The 23,055-nt window shown below is 49.4% G+C and overlaps 1 protein-coding gene across 1 annotated transcript in view; it reads left to right on the top strand.

The window, feature by feature from the left end:
- SLC9A9 (solute carrier family 9 member A9) overlaps window positions 1–23,055 on the top strand; it is a 484,070-nt gene that overhangs the window by 185,671 nt on the left and 275,344 nt on the right. Inside the window, exon 7 of the mRNA XM_087818510.1 lies at window positions 21,278–21,416. Within this exon, the coding sequence (XP_087674636.1) occupies window positions 21,278–21,416 (139 nt within the window). The remainder of the gene's footprint in view (window positions 1–21,277; window positions 21,417–23,055) is intronic.

Here is a 23,055-nt window from a genome sequence, read left to right as displayed (position 1 = left end):
TGACTGAAAAACAAAAACCTTTTCCCCTTTAATCCCCATCACTAGGGATTGTTTTATTTTTATTAGAGGACAAGGTAGTGTATTAGAAACTATTGTGCCGTAAGCACTATGCCCAGTCTCACTCCTTTCTGCTGCCAAGTTTGTCCCCTATTCAAGCCAACCAAACAACTCTTACACATACATAAGCCAGAATCTGGGATTAGAGCACCACCTGATGGAGTGTTTTCAGAGAATCTTCATTGCTCTTTGATTGCCCACATTTCTTCCAGGCATTGCCTGCCCTGGGGGTCAAGGTTAGTTAGACAGTAAGAGTTTCTGCGGGGCTTGTAGGTTCTGTTTAGTTCAGCACTGGTTACCTCCCCAACACCTCTCCTCCTTCCCTCCCTCCCTCCCTCCCTCTCTCTCATTTCTAGACTTCACCCACATCACTCTAATTCACTTATTCATGACATGGCATCACATCTTAGTTGAGAGACTCAAGAGGAATATAAGTCTAACAACTTATTTTCACTAAATGAGGCAACAATGAAGGACACACTGAGTTGAATCCTGACACAGGAGAGGGAACAGTAAAAATAAAGCAGCTAGCAATAAAGAAAGGAGACGGTGATTCTTCCTCAGAAGTCAGAACATTCTCCTGGATGTGGCAGCCTCAGGCAGATGGTTAATAAGAGCTGTTGGTCAAGAAGGGATCACCATCTGGCATAAAATACATCTCAGTGTAATTAATTTTTCATTTAATAAATGTATTCAGTTTTGTTGAGCCACCTCTGAAGCCAAAAGGGAGATGGTTCGCTTGGGCCCCCAGCAGGGTCAGGTCCACCAGCTCTACTGAGGACCTCTGGTGGTGCTTAGGCCACAAGAAGCCACCAAGGAGGACTCGCCAAGGGCCCCATTTCTTAGTGACATCTGATCTAGATGCCTTCAAGTCCACTCTGGCAGTGTCGGTGTCCATCATTCTGCCTCCATTCTGACAGAAAAGTAATGTTTTAATTATCTAAAATCTAGTAACAGCCAAGGACAAATATGCTAGTTCCTGCCAGGAAACAAGCAAAACATTCTACCTTTTAAACATAAACATTTTGTTAAGCCTCAAGGAAAGTCTGGAGGGGAGCAAACCCTTCTCCACTTCGGTTACAATAGCCATTGGGCCACTTTTTCCTCTAGCATGCTATTATATAAACGCACAAAGAAATAAAGAAATATGAAGATAAAAGTTATAGAGATGCTTTAAAGGCCTCACCAGCGGAGACGACCTCAGGGCAGAACGTACCCAGTGGGGCTGCCACAAGCAACCAACCTTCACTGATGCACAAACTTGCCCACACCGGCTGGCCGGGCAGGGAGGGCGAGGGCAACAGTCGGGAACCGCTGCCAGTGCCTGTCCTACCACGTACTCGCCCGTGACTTCGGCCACGTAGCTCACCCTTCCTTCCTCATGCGTGCTCATAATATGTAAATATCACCTGTGCTATGGGGTTGTTGAAAGATTACAAACAGTGTGTACAAAATGCATATTACAGTGTTGGCTTCCAAGAGCTCTCAGTAAATGGTAGCTGTTAACATTGCAGCGTAGAAAATACAAAGACCAAGAGATTTTTTAACACTGAGCATGTTGCAGAAACAGACTATGTGTGCTTCCCAAATTTAGTATGTAAGACTCTAAAATTAAGCTGGTATTGCAAGACTCAATTCACCAACAAACTATCTTTTTAGTATCTTACTAGTTTATTGCATTATGATTTAAAATTCTTTTTCTCTTGCATCATTTGGTAAGTAACTATGTTCTTTTTTTAAAATCCAGAATTCTAAGGGCTGAGCATTTTCAATGCAAATCCTTTAACGGAAGCAGTGCCCTCTTCCCCTCCACTGTCACCTGCGCAGGCTGGTTGGCATCCGAGCCCAGGATGGCCAGGCAACTCCGAGGCCCAGACCCCAAGGCCACTTGTCCGGTCCTCCGAAACTTCCAGTTTCATTGCAGCCCCCAGATTCTGGCATTAGGCTCCTGGGTATGATCCCACCTTTTCTGTGATGAAGTTACCTGGCCCTTTGCCTGGCATCTAACATGCACTCACAGTGCCTCCTGGTGATGTTTCATTAGCGTTAAGTAACGAAGTGGGCTTTTCACACACAGAACCAGGATTTTGCACTTTCTCAGCATAATTCTTCAGAGTCTCCCCCCCCCCCCCATGGAGCTGGGGGAGCACAGTCCTTCGCTGTTTTTATCTAAAGGGCATCTTCTCTCCTGTCACTGAATCGTCTCTATTTCCACTTTCATGCTTTCTAACAATGGCCCTGAGATACTTTTTAAAAACTGAGTTTTTCAAGAAGGTGATGATAATAGCTTTGAATAAAATAAAAATCTAGTGAATGTACTTAATCCAGAGAAGACAGTGAGATGTAATTATTTAATTGTCTTTTTTCTCTAAGATTGTAATTTCTATATAATCTTAGTCCCATTTAAGAAGTAAAGTTCAACACTAGCTGGTAGCATACCCATTAAATGGGTAGAGTGGTAATACAAAAAAAAAAAAAAAAAAGACATGATAAAAAGAAAGAGAGAAAGAGAGGGAGGGAAGGAAAGGAGAAGGCTGGGGGAGGGGGGGCTGCCTAAAACTGCCTCGTGCCCTGCAAATAGGAGAAGCCCCGTCTCTGGGCGCCTTGTAGGAGCTCTTCCTCCTAACCCACGGCTGCTTACCTGCTTCCTCCTTTCTGAGCTGCATGGACAAGTCTCTAGTTTTAACCCATCTCCGAAAGAGACATCTGTATCCCAAATGCTTTTTATTCCCAACTTATTTCAGAATTTAGTCCTTAAGGGGCTTTCTCCCTCAAATTTTTGGGGGAGCACCAGTTTGTTTATCTCTTTTGCTCTCGTGTCATAAAAACAGACAGTGGCCCTGGCCTGCGTGACTTAGCTGGCTGAGCGTCATCCTGTGCGCTGAAAGGTTACGGGTTCAATTGCCGGTCAGGGCGCATGCCCGGGCTGCAGGTTCAATACCAGGTCGGGGAGTGTGCGGGAGGCAACTGACTGATGTTTCTCTTTCACATCAATGTTTCTCTCTCTCTATCCCTCCCCCTTCCTCTCTTCCTAAAATCAATAAAAACATATTTTAAAAAACAAATAATAAAGGCAGTGGCTCATCTGAGATCTCACCATGGGCACACTGCGCCAAGCCCAGGAGCTGCTGGGTCGCCCACGTCTGGTGACCCGCAGGGAGCCAAGCCCTGGGAGTGGTGGTGGTGTCTTTGGATGTGTTGACTCAATAAAGTTGACAGAAGCTAACCTATCAAAGAGAATAAGACTGACCCAGGCCACGGGTTAATTTATGCTTCGTGGTTTACTTGGCACTGTTGTACTTCCTGACCGTCAGTCACTCCTGGGCAAATGCGACTCACGAGTCCTCATTTTCATATCTGGGTACACTCAGATGTCAGGAGCTGCCTCTCGGGCCTGTCGTGGTTCACTCAGTCCCCCTGCGCTGCTTGCTGGCCCAGAGCGGCCGCGTGGGACCCCGCCCGGCGGGACGCGTGCGAAAGGTGGCCCCGTTACCCGGCGCTCCTGCTTCCTGCACCCCGTTACCCGGCCCTCCTGCTTCCTGCACCCCGTTACCCGGCGCTCCTGCTTCCTGTACCCCGTTACCCGGCGCTCCTGCTTCCTGCACCCCGTTACCCGGCCCTCCTGCTTCCTGCACCCCGTTACCCGGCCCTTCTGCTTCCTGTACTTTGCACTGTTTTCTGATTCTCCCTCTCGCCTCGCCTCCAGCAGGTCGCCGTTGGCCTCTCCCGTTGACCATTCCCTCCCTCCTGCTCTGTCTTCAGTACTTGTGTCCCGACTCCTGCAGTTTCTACCTTAGAGATATCATAAGCCACATGAGGAAGGTGATGGAAGTCAAGGCCTCCCTTTCCAGAAGAGTGTGTACATTTACAAACATTGGGTTTGCCTCCCTCCCGGCCCCCTTGCTGCTTGTTTATGGACTCCCTGTGGCTGGCTTACCTGGTTCCAGCTTAAAGACTTCCACTGGCCTCCCTTCACCCCAACCCCTAACTGAGTCTTCCAGCCTGCACTCTCCCCAGACTCTGAGCTATTATTTGCCTAGATGTGTGAAAACCATCTCCTATGTCTTTCAAAACTGCTTCAGGGCCCAGGGCCCTAGCTCGTGGCACCAAGGGGTAGCTTGTCCTCATCCACAGCTCCACAATGGCCTTGGTAAGTGAAATGCTAATCCTTGGGCTTGCCCTCTGACTCAAGTCCTCAGTGACTATCAGTGTTGCATGTTGTGGGAAAGGCCTGATGACTGCTTGAGTTAGGAATCTCTCACTTTTACAAGTTGCACTGGTTTCAGATTCAAACACTCTGAAACCCATATTCTTTCCCAGATCAGGCGTGTCCTGAAGGTCTGGTATCAGAGCACACTCATGTGGAGGTTAGCGTTCCGCGGTATCCACTCTATAGCAACTGACACAAACACAGTGTGATTTTTAAAACATTATCTTGGGAGCAAAACCCTCCTTGATAAGACTTAGTCAGCAGTTCCCATGCTTCAAACACAAAATTGAAATCTGTGGGGGGTGCAATAGCCTTGGTAAAATGCATCAGTTCAAGATGACAGCTGAGTGCTTTGCCCTCAAAGATAACCTCGAACTCAGGAAGTTATCTGCAACTCTAAAAAGATGGATGTGGATTCTTAGTTAAATTAGGCTGTGATTTTTTGGGGTGCCCAGGTGCTCATTGCTAATAAATAGAAGAGTGGGGGAAGGGACTGGGGGAATGAGTTGATCAGCACAAGTATTTTCTGGGAGTTGGTTTGTCACCAGGTGAAACTGTCTCAGGCAACTGTTTATAGTAGGAGTTGGTCTAATGTGGGAGAGAGGCAGCGGGATCAGGAGGGCAGCTCCCCGTCTATGAAGAGCTTTGACTCTGCCAGAGGAAGCTGCGTCCCACCCAGCCACCATCTGTCCTCAGCACAGCATTTGTGAAACGCGTCAGGCCCCAGTGCAAGTCAGCGCCGTCTGCAGGCTCCTCTTTCTCTATCTCAGGACGTGGTGAGCTGTGCATGGGTGAGCATGTGAAAGCAAACCCCATGGATTTCGTGGCTTTTTGTTGAGCGCTGTTAATCAGCAATTTCACACAACTTCATAGAAGCCCTCTGTTCTAAATGTTTTGCTTCAGGTGTAGCAGCGGGACTGCTGCGCTATCTACCTCGGTGTCCCCTCCCCAGCTAGGCTGCTGGAAGTCAGCTTTGCTGGAGCTGCAAGACCACTGTGGGTCTTTCATGCTGGGCTGTTAACAGTTTACAGCACCTCTTTGTTGATAGGATACCAAGCGCCTTCTTCTGCTGTACAGGCGTAATTAAGAAGATGAATTCTGTATCTGAGCTAACTCTAAACGCACTGCTCACGCCACCCTAAAAGTTCCCTGTGACATTCTCACACGTTACTTGGAATTCCTAAACGCCTCCTTAGAAGTAGAGCTCAGTTATTCTTGATTTTTTTAAGCAAATAGTAAAAGATAGGGTAATTGTTCCAACAATAATATTAATGCAAATACCAGTGACAACACTAACAGATACTGTCTATGACATGCTTTCCATGTTCCAGGTGGAAGCACTTAACACACTAGCACAGTGAACCCCACTCTGAGGACAACACTGACACACAGATGCATAGCTCCTGTTCAGGGCCAGTAGCCACCCCTGGGAGCAGGTGAACAGCATGCAGCACGGTGGATCTGAACCGGTGTTGGTGCAAATGCCAAGACCCACAGGAGGGATGTAGTTTCATAGGAAACCCATCAACATGGAGAGGAGGTCTCCGTGAAGAAATCCTGGCCCATCGGCAGCACTAGGTTGTTAGCAAACTCCTCGTGGTGAGACAGGTATATTAACTAATGCGCTGTTTTCTCACAAATTAAGACTGGTAGTCTTAAAATCTTAAACTTCCAGAAGTGGTCTTTGCCTGAATCCTATGCAGGTGAAATGTTGGTTCGGGTGTTTACCTAGGAGCACACTCCAGTGATAAATCCAGGTGTGCACTTCCCGGGCCTCATCCTCACAGGCTTTCAGTTGGGGAGACCTGAGTGCATGTCTGCAAGTCTGTTCTCATAGTCACCCTGGGCACATGATTTAACCTCCCTGAGTCTGTTTTTCTCTAAAATACAAACACTTTCTTCATGAGGTTGTTGTATGGATCGAAAGAACTTGAATATATACTGTTACTTAATCCAGAGTTAGCCGGAGACGAGCCAGAGTTTCCTCATCTATGAATTGGAAATCATGATGGCACCTACCTCAGGGCATTACTATGAGGTTAAATGAGGTAATGTTTATAAAAATGCTTAGCAGAGTGTTCAACACATAGTGAGTACCCCATAGTAAAGAATACAGAGAAGAGTAAGCATTATTTTTTAAGATTTTTCATTGATTTTTTTAGAGAGGAAGGAAGGGAGAGAGAGAGAATCATTGATGTGTGAGAGAAACATCAGTTGGCTGCTCCTGCACGCCCCCCATGGGAATCGGGCCTGCAACCGGGCATGTGCCCTGATCCGGAATCGAACCGGCAGCCTTTTGGCGCCTGGGGTGATGCTCAGCCAACTGAGCCACACCAGCCAGGATGAGAACAGTAAGCATTTTGAGTGCTCAACAAATGTCAGAGCACCTGGTTCCCTTCTCCATGTCAACCTTGGGGTTTAATATTTGGTTTTGCTTGTACCTAATGATTATATTCTCATTTTAACTAGATTTCCATCTTTAGTAGCTATTAACCTACTTTCCTGTATCTTTTTATATCTATTATGACTAAAAGTTTCACACATCATAGTGCTCTTTGAAGCTAAGATTTCATCAGTAAGAATGAAAGGAAATGAGAAGTTGAAAAAAGGGTGAAATTTCCCATCAGAACGTGAGAATTATTCTCTCTTTTAAACAGCTCTCAGAAGTTGGATTCAAATTCCTATTTCTGTTTCAGAAAAGACAGAAAGAGAGAGAGAAAGAGAGAAGAAAGGAGAAAGGGAAGGAAGGAGGGAGGGAGGGAGGGAGGGAGGGAGGGAGGGAGGGAGGGAGGGAGGGAGGGAGGGAGGGAGGGAGGGAGGGAGATAAGAAGAGCATTTGTAAGTTACTTTTATCTTTAGGACTTTCTCAAATTCACTTTTCTCTCAGTATTAAGTGTAAGAGAAATTTTCTCAAAATGCACAGACTAATTCAGTTCAGACAAGACTTTCCAGGCTCAGTTGCTAAGTGATTTAAGATCTTTCCAGAGAAGGTGCACATGTGACGCGTGACAAGCCCCTGTAACTCTTCCTCCCTTTCAACCAGTTTTAAACTCAGAACCCTTGGTCACCTTAAAGTTGGGACTTAATGCACCAGAGCCACTCAGGACTGGTCAAAGGCTCTAACTCATGCTGAAGTTTATAACAGTTCCTGATGTCATCGTCAGCCCAGCTCCAACCTGAATTTTCGGAGCCCTCCTTGCACCCCGTGGAAGCGCTTGGCCACTTCCAAGGGCAGGCTTCGGCCCAGCGGAAGGCCAGTCCCGCATCCCTCTCCCGCAGGCCGCCAGCGAGGTTAGAGAGGGCAGTCCATCAGAGAGGCTTGGGCAGGAGGCTCCTGAGCCACATCATCCAGCTGTTTAGTGCGGGACTTTTCTCCAAAGCACCCTGGCGAGGAACTCTTTTATTCCATGTTTAAGCATCTCCAGGGACAGATGGCCTTCTATAAAGCCCATCTTCATTTCCCGTCAGGCCTAAGAATTAGAAAGTTTAGAAATAGAATATAAAGCTGAACGTTTTCTCCCTGTGATGTTTTACATTTGGTCTTTACCTTCCTCCTGGAAACACCGAATGAGGCCATGTTTCCTCCGTCTGGCCACCTTTCAGACGCAGCTGTTTCTGCTCAGTGCCTCTGTCCTCTCAGCTCTCCTACTCCCTGGCATCTCCTCTCCCCTGGCTCTTGCTGCTGCACGTGCCACGGTCTGTCGGCTCCCATTCAGATGGTGCATCCAGAATGGCACAGAGAAGCCTGGCCTGCTCCAGCTGTTGAGGAGTTCGGTGGGACCACGCCGTCTCCTGCCCAGCTTCCTCCACTGGCATCAGCAGTCTTCCCCGGGAATATCCTGCACCACAGCTCCCTCTTACCCAGGACCTTCCAGTGGCTGCCCTTTCAACCCTGGAGGAAAATCCTAAGTCCTAAAAATGGCCCGAGAGCTTCCACAGGCCCTGGCCCGGCCCGTCTCCAGCCTGTCCCACTGCCCTGCCCTCAGGCGTCTCCCTCAGCCACACCGCCTCCTGGTGGCCGCCGAGACGCACCGTGCGGCTCTGCGCCGGGGTCAGGAAACACTCCCCACTTCTGTTCATTCAGGACTCCACTCGGCCACCTTTTCCAGAGAGGCTCAGCTGACCACCCTAACTGCAGCGGCATCCATCACTCTCTGTGCCACCCCTCACGCTGCTCTAGTTTTTTTTCATGTCATAAATTGTATATTATTTGCGTAGCTATTTATTGTGTCGTCTTCCTCTCTGGAATGTCAGGAATGTGAGCTGAGTCCTGTGCCTAGGGCCGCCTCTGCACGTTCTTGCAACGGACAGGCGGATCCGTCAGCTCAGCCCGATTGCCGTCCCGGGGCAGCCCTGCTACACGAACTCAGCCTTCCCTCAGGATTCCCCTGGCCCTTTTCTTTTGTGCCAGACATCAAAATGGTAAAATTACATTTGTCGAGAATTTGGAAAATCACTCTTTAGTGTGAATTTGGATTTTAAGGAGCTGTCATAACTCAATGGCCCCCTGGAAGCTGGACACTAATCACTGTGCCTGCCAAGCACAGCTCTCCACCCAGCGAGGCCACAGCCCTTGGGAAGTTGAACCCCATGGTTCTCACTCAAGCTCAGTGACCATCGGCCAGAACCTCTTATTACGAAGAGGCATCTCTTCTAACCTGCCAGGGGCCTGGAGTGCCCCCGCTTCCTGAGGCCATGCTGCTTTAAGCAGGTCCCCTCGACAGAGCTCCGTCGGCCTCCAGCAGGACATACCCGGGAAGCAGCAGCTACGGGAGGAATTCCGATGTGTGCACACAATTCTTGGCCCCACAGAAATCAATTCCTTATTCATAATTAAGCAACTTCTTGACAAAGGGCAGGTTGGTGTAGTTATTAAACTATAAATAATAGATAAGGATACACTTGTTTCTTTTTTGTTTTTAATTTATCTTTATTGTTGAGAGTATTACAGGTGTCCCATTTTCCCCCCCAATTGACCCCCTCCGCTTTGCTCACACCCCCTTCCAGGCCTTCACCCCGTCATTGTCTGTGTCCACGGGTTACGCATATACGCATAATCAATTCCTTGGTTAATCTCTTCCCACCCTCCACCCCCCTTCCCTCTTTCCTCTGAAATATGATTGTCTGTTGCCTGCATCAATGTCTCTGGATCTATTTAGTTCATCAGATTCTTTTGTTCATTAGCTTCTTCTTAAAAAACACCCTTCAACTTTTCCTGTAGTGCTGGTCTGGTGGTGATGAACTCCTTTAGCTTTTCCTTGTCTGAGAAGCTCTTTATCTGACCTTCAGTTCTAAATGATAGCTTTGCTGGGTAGAGCAATCTTGGTTGTAGGTTCTTGCTTTTCATCACTTTGAATATTTCTTGTCACTCCCTTCTGGCCTGCAAAGTTTCTGTTGAGAAATCAGCTGACAGTCGTATGGGGGCTCCCTTGTAGGTAACTAACTGCTTTTCTCTTGCTGCTTTTAAGACTCTCTCTTTGTCTTTAACCTTTGGCATTTTAATGATGATGTGTCTTGCTGTGGGCCTCTTTGGGTTCCTCTTGTTTGGGACCCTCTGTGCTCCCTGGACTTGTAAGTCAATTTCTTTCCCCAGGTAGGGGAAGTTTCCTGTCATTATTTTTTCAAATAGGTTTTCAATTTCTTGGTCTCTTTCCTCTCCTTCTGGCACCCCAATAATACAAATGGTGGGCCTCTTAAAGTTGTCCCAGAGGCTCCTTACACTATCTTCATATTCCTGGATTCATTTTTCTTTTTGCTCTTCTGGTTGGGTGTTTTTTGTTTCCTCATGTTCCAAATTGCTGATTTGATTCTCAGCATCCTCTACTCTACTGTTGATTCCATGTAAATTATTCTTCATTTCAGTTCCTGTAGCTTTCATTTCAAATTGGTACTTTATTATGTTATCGATTTTCTCAGTTATTTCCCTAACAGTCTGCTTAAACATCCTTATAAACAAAATTTTGAACTCTGTATCTGTTAGCTTGCTTGGATCTGTTTCATTTAGTTCCTCTTCTACAGATTTCTTCTGTTCTTTCCTTTGTGACATGTTTCTTTGCCTCCACATTTTTGCTGCTTCCAGGTGTTTGTTTCTATGTATTAGGTAGAGCTGCTCTGTCTCCTGGAATTTGTAGAGTGGCTTTGTGTAGTAGGTGTCCTGTAGGGTCCAGTGGCTCAGCCTCCCCAGTCACCTGAGCTTGGCCTTCTAGGTGCTCCCCGGTGTGGGCCGTGTGCACTGTCCTGTTGTAGTGGAGCCTTGGTTGCTGATGGCGCCACTGGGAGGAATTGACCCTCAGGCCAGTCAGCAGTGAGGACCAGCTGCAGCTACAGCCAAAGAGCTACTGTGCTGGAGACACCCCTATGGAGCAGGATTTACTTCAGTGGAGGTTTGGTGTTCACCAAGTGCACCCATTGAGTGTCACTCGTGGCTGTGGTAGGGTTGTAATCCAGCGTGGTCGAGTCTGAGCACCAGGTGCACTGTCTCTGGGGCCTCCCTGGAGGTGCAAAGTCAGCCTCTGCCAGTGCCTTGCCCAGGGCCACCCAGCATGAGCTGCACAGCAAACTGTAGTTGGCTGCTACTTGTGCTGGGCTTGGAGGTGCCCAGGAGAGGCTAAGCTATGAGCCAGTGCAGCTGCCGCTAGTGCCAGGCCTGGGGCCGCTTATAGCCATGTGGGGCCTGCTGCTGCTTGTTTGAGAGATTTTAGGAAAGTCCTAAGCATGAGGCTCAAGAGGCCACTTGCACAGAAAAGCCCCTGGAAAGGGCCCGGATGAGCTGCAGGTGGGGAGGGGCGGGGCCTCCGGGAATCACGGGGCGGGGCCAAAGGTGTGAGTCAGGTGCTGGCGATTCAAACATGGCGCCTGCCTGCCGGCTGTGTGGGGAGGACTCGCCAAGGAGCCATGGCCTCTGCCAGCTCTTCTGCCCGGGAGGAAGCCGCCCCTCAGCCTCTCGCGGGGATCTCAGGCAGGTTAGTTCCTCCCCGAGTGTCCCAGGTCTTTTCAAGCTGCTGCCCAGCGCTGGGCTCAGAGGGAGCGTCCGAGTGAGTCCGTGCCGGGCCCTTTAGAGGAGCTGCTGGGGCTCCCGCAGCCTCCGCGACCCTCAGGACAGTCCCCGCTGGTTTCACAGCCCAGAGCTGTGGGGACATCTCTTCCCGGCCTGGAGCCCTGGGCTGGGGGCCTGCTGTGGGGCTGGGACCCCTCCCTCCTCCGGGAAACCCCCACCGCCGAGATTCCCTCCCGGGTTAACCCGAGGCACCAGGGGTGGGCCCGCGGCGAGTCTCCGATTCAGCCCCGACCCGCCCGCGTCTCCCCGTCCTTCCGCTCTGGGTGCTGCTTCAGCTCCCTGGTTGTGGGGCTTCTGTGCAGCCGGATCTCAGGAGGCTCTGAGGGATGTTGGTTCTGTATTTTAGTTGTAATTTCGATGTGGTTGAGGGAGGCGGCGGGTGCCGCTGTTGCCTGCGCCGCCATCTTGTTTCCGCTCATTTTTTTATAAATAAAAAGTCTTAAGCACAAAATAGCACTGGAATTACTTTTCTTTCAGCTTTGTTTATCTGTGACAGCCAGGACCAGCCACGCAGAGCAGCTTTTACCAATTTTTATGGCCACTCTGTGTTGTGTTTCTCCTTAAAAAGTATTTTTACTTAAAATGTACCCTTAAGGGCAGAATGGCAAACATGAGATGAGAAGAGTGGCTGGAAGCCCGCGGGCATGAAAGTCACCCGACATCCTTCTGGGGCTGCTTCTGCCCTGACCCGGGCGCAGGGAGCAGAGCCGAGAAGAGAGGCTGCCAAGCGGCCTGCCCGGGGCCAGGAGGCTCCCAGCCGGCAGGACCCACACCCCCCCGCTGGCCAGTGGGCAGCAGGCTCAGCTTCGTTCTTCCAAAGCCACCCATCGCCCTGCCTCAGATTAGCCTGTGAAGGGGGGGGGGGGGCGGAAGGGGTCATCCTCGGAGAAAGTGCAGAGCCTGAGGTCTGCAGCTCCTGCCTGTCCCCATGGGGGTGCCTCCTCTCCCCAAGTCAGAGGGAAGGCCCCACTGGAATCGCCCACGTGCTCGGGGGCTGCCTGCCAGAAGAGGGGTGCCAGCAGCTCCCCAGTGAAGGAGGCTGCGGGGGCCAGGCTCACACAGAGATGGCTCCTCCCCGTGGGAGGGCGCAGAGCCCGGGCACTGCCCTAGAGACTTCTGGGAAGGGCAGCGAGCCTGAGGCCCCTGGTTCGGCGTGTTTGGGGAGCAGGCAAGGTGAGCCCACCCAGCGCAGTGCTCCCTGACCCTGGAGGCTGCTCAGGGGTACCCAGTAGAGGGGACTGGAGGTCAAGAAAACGGTGGGAGCCACCGAGCTGCCCAGGTGGCCCCTGATCCAAGGCATAGAGACGGGCTGAGAATGTGTATAGTTGGCAGGGCAGATGGAAGATCCAGGGGCCCCCATGAAGGGAGTCTCATCAAATGGGGGTGCACCATGTGAGCTGACCCACTTAAGAGGGAGGCAAGCAGGAGCAAGGGTGAGGCCAGGGAGCCCTGCCTGCCAGGTGGCCATGAAAGGTGGAGAGTGGGGCTCCCCATCCCTCCTCCAGGCCTCCACCAGCCCCCGTGGGTACCTGGTGGAGGGAGCAGAGCACCTCCTCTGCCTCGCCTCCTTTCCAAGTCATCGGCCTGCTGCTCTAGAATATTCTGCAGGGAGAACTGCCCTGCTCTGAAAATCTAGATTTTAAGCTGGACAGCACTGAGTTGTAATAACTGAAGGGAACTGAATAATGGAATTTGACCAATTTGGCCAAGACATCATGAACGGAACTACATACGAGCCACAAAGAGGGACTTGATGTGGGACAGATGGAAGCAGTGACTGGGGGGAAATAAAGCATTTCACACACACACACACACACACACACCCAGCTAACCAAAAATTCCTTAATAAACTGCTGTCAGTAGTTAGAAAATTTTTGTTAGGAATTAAAGATTTGGCAGAGAAAATGGAAGTTCCTTTTGGCTGCAGCAATCATTTTCTCATTTTTTTTAACGATTAAATTCATAGAAATTCTGAAAGGGATACAATGTGTTCACATGTTTGCTTGACTGATACTTTTAAAAGCTTTAAGTGTCGTTGATTTTATGTTAGCAAAGGAAGTGAGAGTGAGTGGCCTGGGGTCGGAGAGGCACGTGTCCCAGGCAGGCACCCGGGCCGGCGGCTGTGGAGTCGGGAGGACCAGTCAGAGGAGAGTGTCCGGAGGAAGAAACTCGGCCGGGAGCGTGAGGTTGGGGGCTGTCTCTGAGAGTAGGTGGGGGCAGGTGTTTTAGCAGCCGCAGTGAAGACAACAGGAATGGGCGGTGTCAGAAACTGGATGACCGTGAGAAAGGTGGTGCGAATGAGGAGAGATGCCCGGGGTGCAGGGTGGGAAGGTGGCCAGGGTCATGGAGGGGACGGCAGGGGCGGTGATGGCGATTCCGTTTACAGAACACTTTCCATACGTTAATTCCCTTTCACTCATCATAATTGCAGTGCCTTCTCTCCTGCCGCCCCTTACGTCTTCCCTCGCCTTCTGCCCTTCGTCACTAGCTTTCACTGAGCATGTGTCACACACCATCCTGCCCGAAGCAACTGTGCGTCCAAATCGCCCCGACACCCAGAGATCCTAGCCCGGGAGCACCAGCCAGAGTGCGGGGGACAGGTGATGACGGCTCTGTTTCGGTTGAGGTGCAGATTGGACATCCTGTCCGAGAGCCTTCCTTTAGGGCTAAGCCAAGCTCTTAGCTCAAAGGAGAGGAGGAGGAATGGGGGGGCAGGGGGAGCAGGGGGGGCAGGGGGGGTTATTTAAAGAGGATGACTTGCTTAAGAAATGCTTATCTAGTTCTTTCTATGTGCCAGGTACCATTTCAGGTGCTTTATAAACAATTTCACTGAATCCTCGTAGCAACCTCATGCGATAGGTACTATTACGATCATCCTTTTTTGTAGGAAACCGAGGCTCCCATAGTTTAAATAACTTGCTGAGGGTCACACAGCCAGTATGTAGCGAATCTGGTATTTGCTCCCAGATCTCGGCTCTGTGTCCCTGCTGCCCCTGAGCTGCCAGGCTGGCTCCCTGCAGGACATCATCAAGATGGGAAATGGATGTGGAAAGCCCTGGAGCTGTGATCCTATCCCTGAATCTTAAACGATACAGTGAGCAACACAACTTATCCACGCGGCCTTCATCAGAGGGTTTAGGGCATTTCATCCATTTCAAAATATTTGAATAAAAGGTACCGCACACATTTATTTCTGAAAATGGGTATATTACAGTATCATCAAACTAGTTTTTGCTGAGTAGTCTGTTCTTGAACAGAATGAATCAATAACTGGACTTATTTCCAATTTCTGAGATGAATATTTAAGCAGCACTATTTATGGTCATGTTATTTTCAAGGATTTTGGCTCCATCCGACTCAAGTATTCTCCCCAGAAATCTCGGGACTGTGTACCCTTCTGACCAGTCTGTGCTTCAGAGTGGGTTCCAAAAAGCACGCCCCACAGCGCCAACGGGAAGCCCACTCTTCTTCCCTCCTCTCCTTTCTCTGCTGTCTGCACCCACTGATGGTTTCAGCACCAACCTTGGTACAGGGGAGGAGGTGACTCCTTTTTAAACCCAAAGGGCTGAAACTGCTGGAACATGATATTTCTTCTTCTCTGGGATTGAGGTTGGAGAACTCTGCTCATACTACCTAAAACCTTGGTGGGTTTTGATGCCTCCTGCAGCTGCTGCTCCACAATCCAGAGGCTTAGTGTTGCAGCTGGAAACCAGAGCCTAGGGGGATGCCACCTTCACAGGGGGTGAGCGAGAACAACTCCAAATATGGGCAGTCAGGAGAGATGCACCCTCCCTGGGCCATGAGGCTCCTGCTTCCTTTGCCTCCTCACCAGAAGCCAGAGGGCTTTGCCTGCAGAATGTCCCCCACTAAACTTGGGGCGATGCACCTCACACTCAGTCTCCTGACCTGTTTTGTCCTGGAACAGATTCCTGCCAAGGCTGCTGAGGACCTGACTTCCCTCCTTGATCCACAGATCCAAGAGCCAAGCAATAAACATAACAACTTTTTAGCCTCAATCCATGGCCATTTTCTCCCTGCAGACCCTTCTGTTCCCAAGCAGATATGACTAGTTCCTCTGCAGCAGCCTGGAGCCAGTGTGCCAGGAGGGGAGCCACACTGGTCTGACCTCGGTTCAGCCATAGCACTCTGCTCTCTGGCACTGGGAGCCTGTAAAAGTCCTTAGCAGAACAGTGGTGATGATGGTAATAGTCAATACTCACAGAACAGTGATGGTGATGGTGATTGTCAGCACTCACAGAATGGTGGCGATGATGGTGATAGTCAATACTCACAGAATGGTGATGATGATGGTGATAGTCAATACTCACAGAATGATGGTGATGATGATGGTGATAGTCAATATTCATAGAACAGTGATGATGATGGTGATTGTCAGCACTCACAGAATGGTGATGATGGTGATAGTCAATATTCACAGAATGGTGGAGGTGATGATGGTGATAGTCAATATTCATAGAACAGTGATGATGATGGTGATTGTCAGCACTCACAGAATGGTGATGATGGTGATAGTCAATATTCACAGAATGGTGGAGGTGATGATGGTGATAGTCAATATTCACGGAACAGTGATGATGATGGTGATAGCACTCACAGAACGGTGGTGATGATGGTAATAGTCAATATTCATGATGGTGATAGTCAATACTCACAGAATGGTGGTGGCGATGATGGTGATTGTCAGCACTCGCAGAATGGTGGTGATGATCATATCGTCAGCATTCGCTGATGTTTGTTTTTCATGCGCATAATCAGCATTTCATGAATGGTCCAGAATTCACAAGATAACTGTATAAGTTTTAAATTTACCTCATATCCTCACATATTCCAAGGGGATAAGTACTATTATCATCTTAATTTTACTAACTTTGAAACAGTCTGCATGTGATGAACTTGCCCAAGGCCATGCAGCCAATAAGAGTCAAATCTTTGAGGCTCAAGGTAAGAGTCACAAGAGTCGCCTTCAGGCCTGGATTAATGATGATAAAAGTAGCCACAGTATGACCACATGCAGTCAGTGCCTAAGAAGAGACCTTGTAGCTTTTGCAGGCCTCCTTCCTTTCTGCAGTTCTTCCTTCTTTCCTGTCCACTTCCCAGGTGGCCTGACTTCATCCCATCAGCTGTGTCCTATGCATGCAGGAGGAAGGAGACTCAGCAAGACTGAGGTCTGGGAGCAGCAGCCAGTCATGAGTGTAGGTTTCTTGGAGAGGCTGAGCCGCCCCTGCTGTGGGAGGGCAGAGGGATGTGGCCCCCTAAGCGCTCTGCTCGCATGCAGGCAGGTGTCATCCTGTTCCATCCGGGCACTAAATGAAAGGTTCTGGTACTGAACTCCTGTTGCCCCGAGAGCCAGCCCAAGACTCACTCAACCATCCTGTTTTCCTCCCAACAAATCACTTTTTCAAGGGGGAAACAGGAAATCTACATTTTTAACTCAGGTACTTGTATGATCTTTATTTGCAGGACCCCTAGTTTTCAAATTTTATTATTATTATTTTTTAAATATATCTTTATTGATTTCAGAGAAGAAGGGAAAGGGAGAGAGAGATAGAAGCAACAATGATGAGAGTCATTGATTGGCTGCCTCCTGAATGCCCCCGACTAGAGATCGAGCCTACAACGCAAGCACGTGTCAAATTTTATTTTAGAAAAAGAGAAGGCCCAGCCGGGCGTGGCTCAGTGGTTGAGCATAGACCTAAGATCCAGGAGATCGGGGTTCAACTCCCAGTCAGGGCACATGCCCGGGTTGAGGGCTACAGCTGATCAATGACTCTCTCATCATTGATGTTTCTATCCCTCTCTCTCCCTCTCCCTTCCTCTCTCTGAAATCAATAAAGATATATTTATTAAAAAAAAAAAAAAAAAAAGGAAGAAGGAAAAGGAGGGATGGCAATACCTGTAACTTCCAATGAAGCTACAGTGCAGACGTGACTGGACCAGCTGCTATGTAACGTGAGGGCTCCTCTGTGTTACAGCTCCGAGCAACGACACCCCAGCCTCTCCCCTGCACAGGCGCCCACACCTGTGCTCCCTGGGTTCCAGCCCTGACTATAGACAGTACACCCTTGACTTTGTGGACCTCGACTTAACTGACTTCGGGTTTAATGGACAAAATTTTCTGTCTGTATATCATATGTTAAAATTAACACTCTGTTAATTTTAAAATGCTTTTAACCTAGATTTGCTTATAATTAAATTAACGGCTTATTTTTTTTGTTATTAGTTTACTGTTATTTTTATATATTTATTTTTCAATCCTCACCTGAGGATATTTTTTCCGTTGCTTTTCAGAGAGAGTGGAAGGGGGAGAGAGAGGGAGGGAGGGAGAGAAGCATGGATGTGAGGGAGACACAGCGATGGTTTCCTCCCATACTCACCTAGCCAGGCCCAGGGACTGAACCTGCAACCAAGGTACATGCCCTTTGCCGGAACTGAACCCAGGACCCTTCAGTCTGTGGGCTGATGCTCTAACCACTGAGCAAATCCGACTAGGGCAGTTTACTGTTATTTTTAACAAATTTTATTGAATTGGCCATATGTTGGAAAAAACGCTGTAGTAAACTTGCCAACATAAATAATTATTACATATCTACAGTTGCAGTCTACCTGTTTAAATCCAAGAGTCAGTGCTTGTAAACAGTGTTTGGGGAATGATTCACGTGTGATCACAGGGCATTGATCGAGGTAACTGGTGCTGTGTCTCCTGGCCTGGCTTTCGCAGCAGTTTTAACACCTGCGGCCAGTGTTCCACCCTGACGAGCCACGCCCTAGCTGTGGGTACGTGTTCACTCGAGGTGACTGGGGAATGCTGGCGTTTACTAGGCATAGTCAGTATAAATGTAAAATTACAGTGATACACATAGAAAACTTTTCTGTGAAATTACACTTTTCATACATACTTACTTTTAATTATACCAACAGGTAGAAACAGGTAAACTAACTATTTTGCCAATTTTTTCACATACACATTCCGAAACCCCCCTTTCTTGTATAATGGATTTCCGGCTTTAACGGACACCCCGGCCTGAACTGGTCCCCGCGGGAGGTCTGACTGCGGCCTCCCTCGGGGTGCCCTCAGCCTCCTCGCCTGTGCCTGCCCGTCACCCGCGGCCTGGAATACCTCTCCTCCTCGCTGTCTCTTACCTTGCTCAGATGCCACCTCCCCCGCTCTAAAATAGTGTCCCTTCCTCATCTGCACCATTCGACGCGGTGTATCTCTCACCAAGCCACTCAGCACCATGGCTAGAGCCAGTTGTCACCCGCCGGGCTTCTGCCTGGACATGCCCTGTGTACCTTTAACAAAGAGCCATCTCAGCTCTGCTTCCCTGCTCTATGCCCGTCCCTGCCCGCCCCACGCCCTGCCCTGCGCCTCATGCCCCCTTGCATGCCCCGGCCCCCAGGGCGAGCGTCTGCGGAGTCAGGGTCAGGGCCGCGCACCCAGCCGAGGAGTCTCCACAGGCCCGGGCACTCGCCCCCCTTCGGTGAGGTCAGGCCTCACAGGGAGGGAGCCGGGCTGCGGCCAGTGGGTGGGGTCAGAGCCCAGGAAGAGAACACCCCCCAAAGTGCAGACTGTGATACCCGGGCATTTTAGGTGACACACAGGTAAACTTTTTAAAACTGTGATTATATCTCATATTTATTAAAAATGAATATAATTAGCATATTAAGCCTATGATTTCATAAATATGCTTTAATAAAAGGTTTGCATTTGAATGAAAATGAGTTGGTGTGAAGAAAAACATTACATAAATAATGATAGAGGGTGTGGCCAAACGATGTGCTTGGGAAGCATCGGACAGAGAAAATGCTTCCCGGGTTGGGGGTGAGGAGTGTCCCGCGGGCCGGATCCCCTGGGAGCGCCCGGGGATGAACAGGCTTGTCTGCAGAGCTGTGCCGCTGTGCAGGGCCTCTGTCCGAGAGCAGGAGGCAGACGCAGTGTCCCATCACTACCGCCTCTTCGCCGGGTGAAGAACCGTGCTGGTGGGTGTCACCTCCCAGATACGGGCGTGGGGATTACACCCTCTCCCGAGACTGTCCCGGCAAAGGACCCAAATGCGAATTTGCTTTGTTTCCTGCAAAGCACAACTCTTTACAGAAAGGAAACCACTGCAAAGCCATCCTTTCCCGGCACACATCTCAGGGCTCCATTCGCCACCCGCTTTCGTCATCCTGTCCAGTCACGTGGTCAAAGCCACAGCGTGGGCCCACTGTAGGCCTTAGAAGCACCCAGGGAAAACTAGAAGCACTTACCTTCGTTCTGCAGTTCCTTCCTGGCCGCTGGCTGGGGGCTCGGTTCCCTGCTGCGTGGACCTCTCCAGGACATAGTGGCCAGGGTCATCACAAAGCCTCCTCCTCCATGAGGTGACAAGAAACAAACACTTCTCTGCTCATTTTCACGATAGCAGACACTCCTTTTCTGTCCCTGTTCTATGTTCCAGAGGAGTCCCCCGCTTGTGGTCCCACCAGGGTCGCCAGAATTTGAAACTGGACAGCAAATGGGTCTGGGCTGCCTCTGCTTATAGTTGTCCAATAGCAACTTGTAACTATTTTTAAAAACATAAGTATTATATGTGGGTAAAACTAAAGCAAACAAAAATTTAAAAACTACTGATAATCTCTATTTTGATTACACTTTAGTTGCTAATATGTCTTTTAATTTAGTTTGGTGTAAGTAAAATTATGCTGTGACATAAATTAGGTGATAATTATGTTTCTTTGTAAAAGAAATATGTTTGGTGAGATGCTGTCTTTGTTGCTTTCTTTTATAATAAAATAATACAGTTTGGATAAAATGTAATATTTGGGGGGAAAACACAAAAGAACTAGCAGCATTTAAAACGACCTTGTTTTAATGCCACACATCTTCCTGTGGGAAAACTGGAATCCACTCCGCTGTTCTCTTAACTAGTCTCCAGACAGACAGTCAGGTGGGGGAGTGAGCACGTGCTAGGCCCAGCGTGAAAGATTCAGCCGCATCTCCGCACAGTCCCATCTCACCTCAAGTCAGGTGTCTAGTGGACTTGCCCTCACTGCAGCAAGGTCCCTCCCAGAGCCCACTGAGAGGCCTCTGATTAAAATTAAAACTGAAAAAGCTGCAGCGTTGCTTCATGAGGATCCCCCACCTACTGGCTCTAGCGATCTGTGCGTTTTAGTGCAATAATATGGAGATTGTATCTCCTAAAACAGGGCACACCTTGTCCTTCACATGAATGCTCTGGGATTTGAGGCCTTGGTTTAAAAAAACAACAACAAACATGACATCCTCAGATATTTAAGTGCCCAGGCTGCCTACTGGTGGACTGCTGTTTCTCAGTGGAAATGGATCTGCTGGCAGCTGTGGAACGGTGCGTAAAGCCGGCGTCGAGCAGCTGCGCTGTTGGTTTCCCTGGGAAACGTGGTTTCCTTTCTCCCCAAGGCTGTTCCTCGGCTCGGCTTCGGAGGGTGACACTGGATGGAGCAATGTTTCGTGGCTCACGACAATATCACAGCAGAATATTTTGTGCGCGCTGTGATTTTATCACCCACTGTGCGCAGGCCATAAAAGTGCACTTTTATCAGGAATATTTGTGAATATATAGCAGCACTGAAGATGTGGCCACTAAATAATTCACAGTTACCTCTCTCCTCTGCAGATTCCTTATACCCTGCCATGTTTGAATGCCTAGTTTGCTCAGAAACAATATTCTTCATGACCCTTCCAATATAAAAACGTCTCCTGACTGGCAGCAATGGATGGGTGCCAGGGGGCGGCCCTGAGGAAGGGAAAGCCCTTCGCTCCCTCCACCTCTCCCTGTCCTGGCCCCTTTCCCCGGAGCTCTTTGACCAGCACCTAGCGTCATAGGAGAAGGTGCCCTTCCCGAGAGTGGGTGCTAAATTCTGACTTGAGAACTTGGGCTGTGAGATGGAACTCACCCGTCACCCTCCTCTCTTCCCAGTTCCATATCCACCTACAGCCCCAGGGAGAACCCGAACGCCTTTGACGCCGCGGCGCTCTTCCAGTCCGTGGGGAACTTCCTGGGGATCTTCGCCGGCTCGTTCGCCATGGGGTCTGCCTTTGCAGTTGTCACGGCCCTGATATCCTTTGTCTGGTGGGGAAAACTGGGGGCCGTGTCTTTGGAATGTTTTTGAAATAGGACAGCCTCCAGACCTGGAAACGACTAGTCTGGTTCCAGGGTGACGCCGTGCCACTGGGGCCATCGGAGTCTCCCTCCAGGCAGAGGCCGGTGCCAGTGGCAGAGGGGCCCAGGCTCTCTTCCTGCCCAAAGCTCACTGTGGGTGTAAACAAGCCTCCGTCGCTCCTCTATGGAGAGGGACCTGCACGCAAGGCAGGGACGATGTTTCCCATGTCTGGGCGATTGTGTCATCTCCCACCTCTTTTGCTGCAGAGGTGGGGGGACCGGTGGCGCTCTTAGAGGATTTGAGCCAGAATGAAGCTGGTTGGGTGGGCGGCTCGCTTAGAGCAGCTGGGAGGAAAGCCAGAGCCAAGGGCAAGTGTGAGGGTTCAACGAAGGCCACAGACAAGGGTTAAAAAGCAGAGCAGCCCGGCCGGCGTGGCTCAGCAGTTGAGCGTTGACCCAGCATCCAGGCGATCGGGGTTCGAGTCCCAGTCAGGGCACAGGCCCGGGTTGCGGGCTCAATCAATGACTCTCTCATCATTGATGTTTCTCTCTCTCTCTCCCTCTCCTTTCCTCTCTCTGAAATCAATAAAGATAGATTTAAAAAAAAAAAAAAAAAAAAGCAGAGCAAAGGGTTAAAAACAAAAGACCTTGAGGAAAAGAGAAGGAAAGAAGGTGTAAGAGGGCTCCAGGCCCCAGGCAAAGGAAGAAACACGTTGGGGCCTTTTTCCATGGGAACCGACTAGCCACTAAAGTCTGGGTTCTCCTAAGTGTTCCTAATATGCTGGAATATGAGTAACACATGGACTCTGACTTCAACTAGAGACAAGCCTGGAAGGACAAGCTGTACATAATAGCTGGATAGAAAGTGAGTGCCAGAGCCAGAGCCAACTTATTAGGACTATACACATTGAAATGGGGTGAGGACATGGCGTCTGGAATCGTCCAATAGACTTGTGGCCAATCTCATGATTCTGGAAAATAATTTGAAAAGCAGTGTTTACGTGCAAAGTTAGACTAGGACTTGGCCTGAAAGGGGTAGAATATAGCCAAGGCCACGTGATAAGTGAATCAAGGGAAGTGGGGGTGGGACTGAAGTGGCACATAGCACATGTGCCTGGGAGGACCAGAGGGTTTGGGCCAGTGAGCGATGGAAGGTGAGGGGACATAGTAGGATGGGGTCAGGTGAGGAGCACCTTGGAGTGTTACTCAAACGAGGGCCACACACCAGAAGTCCTGCTCTAAAACATGAACGAGCAACTGGACATAGGGTGATCAGGTCAGGAGGGTTAGAACCAAAGAAAACAGGTGATAATTGTGGGAGAAACATCAGAAGGAGACCAGTATTTAGAAAAACCTCTTCAACTTACTGGTTGGTTGGTTACAAGAGATAAAGACAGGGAGAGAATCCAAGTCCACTCCTAAGTTTTTTCCTGGAAACCCTAGAGAATGCCAACTCATCAACAGAAATAAAGTAAGTCAGAGAAGGTAGGCTGATTTCTAACAAAAATACTGATTAATAATCTCCCCAGTATTTACAGCACGCCAGGGCCCCAATATTTGTTTAATATGCAATACCTCATCTGACATTCATAATG

The sequence above is a fragment of the Miniopterus natalensis genome, chromosome 6 (genome assembly GCF_054644295.1).
Source record: "Miniopterus natalensis isolate mMinNat1 chromosome 6, mMinNat1.hap1, whole genome shotgun sequence".
In the NCBI taxonomy this organism is placed as follows: Eukaryota; Metazoa; Chordata; class Mammalia; order Chiroptera; family Miniopteridae; genus Miniopterus; species Miniopterus natalensis.
Note: the sequence above shows the minus strand (reverse complement) of the source record. Positions and strands in the feature narration are given on the sequence as shown.